Raw genomic sequence first — 8500 nt, forward strand, 5'->3', positions numbered from 1 at the left:
GTTGGTACAGTGTATCAGTGAGACAGGTGGGGCAGTGTATCAGGGAGACAGGTGGGGCAGTGTATCAGGGAGACAGGTGGGGGCAGTGTATCAGTGAGACATGTGGTGACAGTGTATCAGAGAGACAGGTGGGGCAGTATATCAGGGAGACAGATGGGGACAGTATATCAGAGAGACAGGTGGGGACAGTGTATCAGGGAGACAGGTGGGGACAGTGTATCAGGGAGACAGGTGGGGGCAGTGTATCAAGGAGACAGGTGGGGACAGTGTATCAGGGAGACAGGTGGGGACAGTGTATCAGAGAGACAGGTGGGACAGTGTATCAGTGAGACATGTGGTGACAGTGTATCAGAGAGACAGGTGGGGCAGTATATCAGAGAGACAGGTGGGGCGGTGTATCAGGGAGACAGGTGGGGCAGTGTATCAGAGAGACAGGTGGGGCAGTGTATCAGTGAGACTGGTGGGGGCAGAGTATCAGTGAGACAGGTGGGGGCAGTGTATCAGTGAGACAGGTGGGGACAGTGTATCAGTGAGACAGGTGGGGACAGTGTATCAGTGAGACAGGTGGGGACAGTGTATCAGTGAGACAGGTGGGGGCAGTGTATTAGGGAGACAGGTGGGGCAGTGTATCAGAGAGACAGGTGGGGGCAGTGTATCAGTGAGACAGGTGGGACAGTGGGGGGATACTTACTTATAACACTCTAACTGCCACGAGGATGAGGCAGTGACAAAACTGTCCAACTTAGGAATGTATTTAATGGGTCCAGGTAAAAGAGCTCCTGGTAAGAATCGACTAAACGAGAAACTTTCCTGCTCAAAAATAGACACTGTTCCATCCATGGATTGTACACAAATAAAATCTTTTCCTGGAAAAAAAAACCCAAAACAAATCCATTATTACATATTTATGAATTCAATAAGGAAATCACAAACTTTAAGATAGATTATATATTTTGTATTTTCGATTTCTGGTCACTTGAAACACACTTCTGATCCTTGAAAAATCAAATGTATCCACAATAGATTTACATGAAAGTTTCTATCACCTCTGATCAAAAGATGCCTGAACAAAAATGATGTAGATATTACTGTATATTAAGTCAATAATACTGAGTCTGAATGTTTATCATTAGTTGGATATTCCCTACCTCTAACAGATCCAAATGGACCATAACAGAAGTTGAAGGCAGCTCTCTGAAGGTTATGTTCATAGGTCTTTTTCAGCTGATACTGACGTCCATGGTCGACAGCCCCTGACATCACTACACAGGTAATAAAACTTGTATTCAGTGAAATTTAAAACAATTACTTCATTCAACTTTTACCATTTTCTTCATCATAAATAACTGCAATGTACAATTTAAGCTTTTAACACAATAGATTTATAAACAATGAATCTTCAGACTTCAACTTGCCCCAATTTAGATAGAATTTTATGTCATGGAGAATTTTTTGTCTGCATTTTTGACATCCATTATTTTTCCTTAAATACAATTTTGTGAAATAATTTATCTAGCTATTACTATTTGAAATTCACTTATTCTTACATTTCAGACAAAACAGCTAACTTCATTCACGACCATAATACCTGAAGTAGACAGTTATCTAAATACACTTCATTTATCACCGTCTTATGACAAATTTCTGGGGAGTACTAGTGGGGACCATTAAAAACAGTTCATCATTTCGGAAATTCTTTACTCGTAGTTCAAAAGAATAGTGAAGTAAATCAGGTTTTCAATAAAATAGAAGTTTTTATATTTATGTGACTGTGTTTTTTTAAGTTGACTGTCAATGAATTGAATGTACAAGAAAGCTCCTAGTAATTAAAAATGTTTTTCTTACCAGACACATTGTACACAGCCAACTTTCTCGAGTGCAGCACAGCTAAGTGGAGAAGGTCAGAGCCCCTATAAAGTATATAATTGCAAAATTTTCAATTTTAAATATATTTGCGTTAAAGTTTAATTCAACAAATTCAAAGATAATGTTATCAAAAGTCTATTATGTTATGATAATTTGAAAATACCATTTTATTTCAAAACAACTTTTCACTATAATTAAATGAATAATGAAAGCTAAAAAAGATCAAACTCTTGGAATCTGACAGGAAGTAAGTAATTGAGGTATATATATGCCCGTCCACACTAGCTTCTACTTCTGGGAAAACCAAAATACAACAGTTCAAACAAAATATGGAGAGGACAAACAATACAAAACAGTGACTTTAATTTGTTATTCTTATTTTACAAGGGCCTGTATTATTTTTGCTAATTGGATAAATGTATTATCAACTGATCTTTATAATGTTAAATCTAACTTTGATAAATGGAAACTAGTTGCATTATAACATCTGCTTGTGAAAACTTCACATAAAATATATTCTGATCAACATTTCTTCATACAAACAGGAACATTTCATTAAACAATTTCTGATGGGAAAATCAGCCCCAAATGTACCCCCTAAAATAATCACTGCAGAATGATTGTGATTTTTACAGTACAAGTTATAAGGCCAGTTTCATTTATTGTGCTTCAAACAGTTTGATGGGCTGGACCGAAATTGTTTGTTTATGAAATAAAGAAAGATCTAGTGATTTTATGTTGCTTCCAAACAGGCCTTGAAAAAAAAGCTGTTAAGTCCTTTACTAACATCTGACAAAATGATTCGTCAACATAAACTTACAGTTTGATCTGGAGTAAGTTTATAGTGATAAAAACCATGACTGATTTTTTTACCAATGTTACCTGGAACATTTCATTTCAACAAATTTTATTATACAAGATGTTATAGTACAAAGGGATTTGACAACAGGCTTTGCCTATATCAGTCTTCTCCCACATAAATGACATTTTGATAAAATAATATTGATAGAATTTTTCTTGACTAATTGAACAATAGAACTATATAATTTGGGTTATTTTTTTGTTTTTTGTTGTTGTTTTTTTTGGGTTTTTTTTTGGAAATTTTTTATTTTCTTCCATACATATGCATACACGTAGCAATACATAATATTGGTGTATATTTAATTGCAACAATTACACTTTTTCATACGCGTAATAAAAATTCGCTTATCAATACATGAAGTATACCTCAGATGCAGTTTCGTCCCAATACATTAAATCGTGCAATCGTATAAAATGAATGTGTTCATCACGATTTCATATTATCTCATTGTGTAATGTGGCTGATAGAACATGCTCTTTTATATATATATATATATATATATTTTTATTGTGTTGCTATAGCTATTTGTGGTATACTTCAGGTAAGGATATTGCCATATTAGTTCAGAAGAAAACTTTTTATACATGTAGATATACAAAAAAAAAAAGACATACATAAAGACTTCTTACATGCACAGACTCATACTTTAACAGTAATAGAGTTCTAAAAAGTAACAATAACAAGTTTTTCTTTTTTTGATTTGTTACGTTACAAGTGCTTTCAAATCAACCCATCGTTTTTCAAATTTTTGGACAGTCATATTTTTCCTATGAATGTACTGTTCAATTTTGTAATGTTTTTCTAGTTCCATTTTGAATATAAATAGAGCAGGCAGATGATTTTTATACTTTTGCTTGTATATGTGTAATTTTGCTAAAACAATAATTAAGTTTATGTTGTTTATTTCGTTGTCCGTTTTCCCAAGGATAACATCTGAATTAATCAAACTCAGAGTTTTCCCGGTTTTGTTTTCTACCCATGTGGTGAATTCTTGCCAAAATTTTGTAACAAGAGTACATTCCCAAAACAAGTGGATTATTGATTCTATATTTGCTTTACAAAATGAGCATACAGGCGACTTAATTACACCTATCATACGCAGGTATTTGTTTGTGCTAATGATTCTGTGAGTAATTCGGTATTGGAACCATTGAAGTGTTGAGTCCGAGGTTAACTTAAATATTATAAAGTTAATCTTTTCCCACCAATATTGATTTTGATGTATATCAAGTTCAAGTGACCATTTGACTTTGTATTTATCATTTGTAGTTAAATCTTTAATAAAAATATTATATATCGAGAGTCCTCGTTGTTTATTTGTTAAGATGTGATAAATGTACTTTTGACAATGTGGAAGTATAATAGTGGAATTATAATTTCTCAGAAAAGGCCATTTAGACAGAATGGTATTCCTGATGCCATAAAACTGAGTTATTATATATAATTTGGGTTATTTGTAACACTTGCACATACACTCATACACACATCATTGTAATAATTTAAGTAGTCATTCATAGTTTAATGGAATAATTTATATAGTTAAAAAGTATCAAAAGTTCAGGAAATATTTTTATTTATATACATTATATATAGAAAATAGATAATTATACAAGACTTTGTAAAGCAAAAGCGCTTCACCTACCTGACGGTGAGAAAGAAGAGTATTTTATTAAACAATTATAATGATATACATACATATCAATGAAATATTATATAATTAATTGATTCAAAGAGAAATAAAATAGAATAAAGAGAATACCTGGAACATAAACACATGTGCCCTACATTTGATATGATGATTGTCTTGTGAGGAAAATATGAACTTACGAAGCGAAGACTCCTGCTTCCACTTGTAGAATTGGGTTTGGTAGGGATGACTCCAGCAGAACGTCTTCTGGTCGATAGCCGGACCACCCATCTTCCTGTTTGGTAGGACGTGGGTTGTAAACACGCAGAATTCCTTGATAACTTCCTGTCACGACTTTGTCTTGAAACAAGAAAACAACACAAACTGATAATCAAAGATTTTTTTCGATGATTTCAGATGCAGCATAACTGCCTCATTTTGGGAAGAATAGTCAATTATTAAGGACATTTTCAGGAGTAAACTTCAAATTTGGGGAATTTGGCTTGATGAAATAATTTCAAACAGGAATGGACCCATTATCTGCCCCCAGAATAAAAAAAACTGATGTTTCTTTTATGATATTATAGGTGTCACATGAGTCTTGAGCATAATTAACATGTAATATATATATTGCTAGACATGACTAGTCATTAATGAAGAGTTTTTTCAGATGAGTCCAGAATACCATGTACAAAATTTTTTTTTTTTGACAAATGACATTAGTACTAGATGTATAGTGGGTCTTACAGGAAAAGCATAAGTTTGGGAATCAAATTTCAAATCCCAAAAGTCACTAATGACAAACAGAATATAGAATATGAAATATAAATGAAATAAAAACAAATTAAAAAAAAAAAGAACTTGCTATGTGAGGGACCTCTTCAGTAAATTAGCTATAAATAAACTCATTATTTGAAACAGAAGATGAATGGATAAATGTACACCTTTAAGAGGAGGGCTATTGTATTCGACCTAATAAGATCACTCAACACTTATATTACAACACACAAGGAAAGAGCTTAAATAAACCATGTACATAGAAAAATTTCTTTTTATCTGCATACAACATTTATAAATGTAATGAAAACAGTCTTGAGTCTTTGATTAAAAGACTAACTTGTAACCCTGGTAAATACTAGCCGCAATATACTGCGCATGCTCGGCTAGGGAGTTCTTCTCTTTAATTAGCTCATGGATCAATCGTTTGAGCATAAGACTAGCAATCATAAATCAGAGGTCCCAGGTTTGATCCCTAGCGGAGGCAGTGATTCAAATTCAATTAATCATGCACTCTGATGCATTCACAGGTGCCCACGTAGGTACTTGGGAATTATGATTAACTTTTTCATGCAATAGCATTGTGGTAACCCCTGGAAACTTAAGGACGAGTTCTTTGCTGGCGGGGGAGTATGTAACCCTTGTAAATACTAGCACAATATACTGCTCAGCTAATGAGATCTTCTCCTTAGCTTGATTGGTTGAGCGCAAGACTAATAAGCCAGAGGTCCTGGGTTTGATCCTTCTGGGAGGAAGTGATTTAAATTTAATTAATCATGCGCTCTGTTACAGACTGATAATATGGACAGATCAATGAGTTAAGGAAATTTTATATATATATATATATATTTTATATTTTCCCGAAAAAGATATAGGGGGTAGGTGGGGGGGGGGGGGGGGTGCACTTATAGGGTCACAGTCAACAACTCACCTAATCCATCTGAACCATTATCAATATTGGCCACACAAAGACAGCCAGGTCCGAACTCCTCAGCTTCGCCAACAGAGGTGGACCACCAGTCCCGTGCCTTAAACAACGACATCTTTGGTGTGGAACTCTCCTCACAACAGTCTTTAGAATTTCACCTAAAAAATTCAAGTGTGAACATAGGGTAGTCCTATAAAATAAGCCATCGTTATTTTTAAAGTTTATTATCAGATACTTATACATTTTTGTTATTTGCCGAACTTCAAAGTCTCATAATAGATAATTGCAAAAACGCTGAGCAAATCTCAAAATTACTAACACTAACAGGTACGTATCAGGATTACGGTGGTTTATTCTGTTGAACAAATGTTAACAGCACTTACACACCATTTGTTGACATCCATTTGAATCAATTCTTCTGCTGGCAGTAATATGTATTAAAGAAAAACACATTTAACAGAGGGAAGTAATTATAACTCCCTATTTGCCCCTATAATTTGTGTGGTGGCCCCTGACCTTCCCACAATCCTTAGCTCGGTTCAGTCAGCTTCACTTGATGCCATATTGGAGAAAACTTGAAAACCAGACACTGTGGGGTTTTAGAAAATATGAAATGTTATGAATAACATTTTTTTGTTTAGTTTTGAATATCGTTAGTAAGTTAGTTTGTGGATAATGGGGTAACATTATTTTAGGTTATAGTGTTGAAAGAAAATCTCATTGCGATACGTATACGAAATGATGAATATTTGTATTCGTTCCATTAGACAACATATTCAAAATGTTGTGCGAGGGCCCAAATATATAGACTCATCCGACCAGTGCTCGAACACAAAACATAGTTTTTTGTTGTTTTATTTCCAATACCTATTGAAAAGTTAAAGTTTAATTGTGATTATACAGGACAGACTTACCGTTAGTAATTTCAAGCCTATCACCGTGACTTTTGCACGTTGGTTTATTTTTGGCAGCAGGTCACATGACACCTGTGCAATGGCGGGTATTTACGTAAGTACAGACCAGTGCTCGAACACCCCTATAAAACTTTTGTTTTCAGTTTTTTTTGTGGTAAAGTCGGTTATATTGTAATGTACATACATCCTTTCTTAAAAAAATATTGTTCAGATTATCAAACATCCCGTGGGATAAAAATAGATCGGAACACAGCGGAAGCTGACATTTTGGACCAGTGCGCATATCTTCCGATTCAGATCATAGTAGCATTGACGAGTAAAGATGTCCCATACCTATTATATTTTGCTAGAAATGTCAAAACTTATTCCTCTTGTCTACATATGGTACACAACCATTGGTAATCGTCGACAATCAAGCTAAGGTCAACCTTTGTTGGGACAAGTGACGGTAGACAATCGTAGTGGTACCTGCTGTCACACCCAACCCAGAATCTGTCTTCGTCCGTCATTTTGATATTTTTTTCAAAACTGTGTCAGATCTACATTTGAATCATTACTTTTCTTTTAAATTATGTATTTTGCTATAATTCTTTCAAAATACAGATTTTTCCATGAATTCTAACCTTTCCGGAAACGATGTTTGTTTGATGATATTTGATTGTACACTATATGATGACCATTGTCGTCTGCTCAAATTTGGATTATCGTCCTTGATAGAAAGCTATCGCTACCGGAGGTAAGAAAGTGCTGTTACACCCCATAATACTCATGTGGAAAAAACGGACGGAAAGTACGATTTAGGAAATGAGAAGCAAAAATAAACAAAGTGTTCGAGCACTGGTCCCGTTCGAGCACTGGTCAGTATAGTCTATATAGTTATCTGAAAAGCCCGATTTACCTGTGCTCGTGTGTTTTTGATATATATAGGGGACAAGGCGCTCTCGATAAGGGATACGCTTAATTGACTGGTCACGAATAAACAGGGCCACCAGTTGTATGGGAAAATAGCGATGTTACTTATATCCCTAATACCTGGTACAATGTATTACCAGAGACCTATATATATACTACTAAACTAAACTATTAATATAGGTCTCTGGTATTACCCATTAAATTAATACTACACTACTGAAGACGATCTGGAAAATATGACATCTAAACTATTCTGTGTCAAAACATGTAAGAAAAGTCACACAGGGGTAGAGATATATCGAAAAATTGCGAAAAACATGTTGAAAATGAAGTTGTTTACATGATATCCAAGGAATTGACAGCCATGATGTCGGCCTGTCACGATTTCGGTTTTACAATATCGAAAAAAGTAACTGCATAAATCGACAGATTTTAGACTTTTCCCCCGTTCAATAATTAATAATCTTCTTACACTCCTTATTACAGGATATGCATCACATCTTCCAAGAATTTGACATCGATAACTCCTGTTACTGCCAAATGACTAAAGCTTCAAAGCTATTTTCACGTCAGCGCAAGCGTGAGATTACCGGAAGTGAAAATTACCTCTAAGT

General features: G+C 34.7%; 1 protein-coding gene across 2 annotated transcripts in view; it reads right to left on the minus strand.

Annotated features, from left to right (window-relative positions):
• The window catches only part of LOC117317578 (protein PTHB1-like), a 69153-nt gene extending 60684 nt beyond the window's left edge, over positions 1-8469 (minus strand). For both annotated transcript variants that reach the window (XM_033872415.1, XM_033872414.1), the window contains exons 1-6: positions 8359-8469; positions 6064-6218; positions 4556-4715; positions 1846-1910; positions 1149-1262; positions 692-866 (exon numbers count right to left, since the gene is read on the minus strand). In XM_033872415.1, coding sequence (XP_033728306.1) covers positions 692-866; positions 1149-1262; positions 1846-1910; positions 4556-4715; positions 6064-6175 — 626 coding nt within the window. In that variant the 5' untranslated portion in view covers positions 6176-6218; positions 8359-8469. The remainder of the gene's footprint in view (positions 1-691; positions 867-1148; positions 1263-1845; positions 1911-4555; positions 4716-6063; positions 6219-8358) is intronic.
• Between the last annotated feature and the right edge of the window lie 31 nt (positions 8470-8500).

The sequence above is a fragment of the Pecten maximus genome, chromosome 19 (genome assembly GCF_902652985.1).
Source record: "Pecten maximus chromosome 19, xPecMax1.1, whole genome shotgun sequence".
NCBI classification, from domain to species: domain Eukaryota; kingdom Metazoa; phylum Mollusca; class Bivalvia; order Pectinida; family Pectinidae; genus Pecten; species Pecten maximus.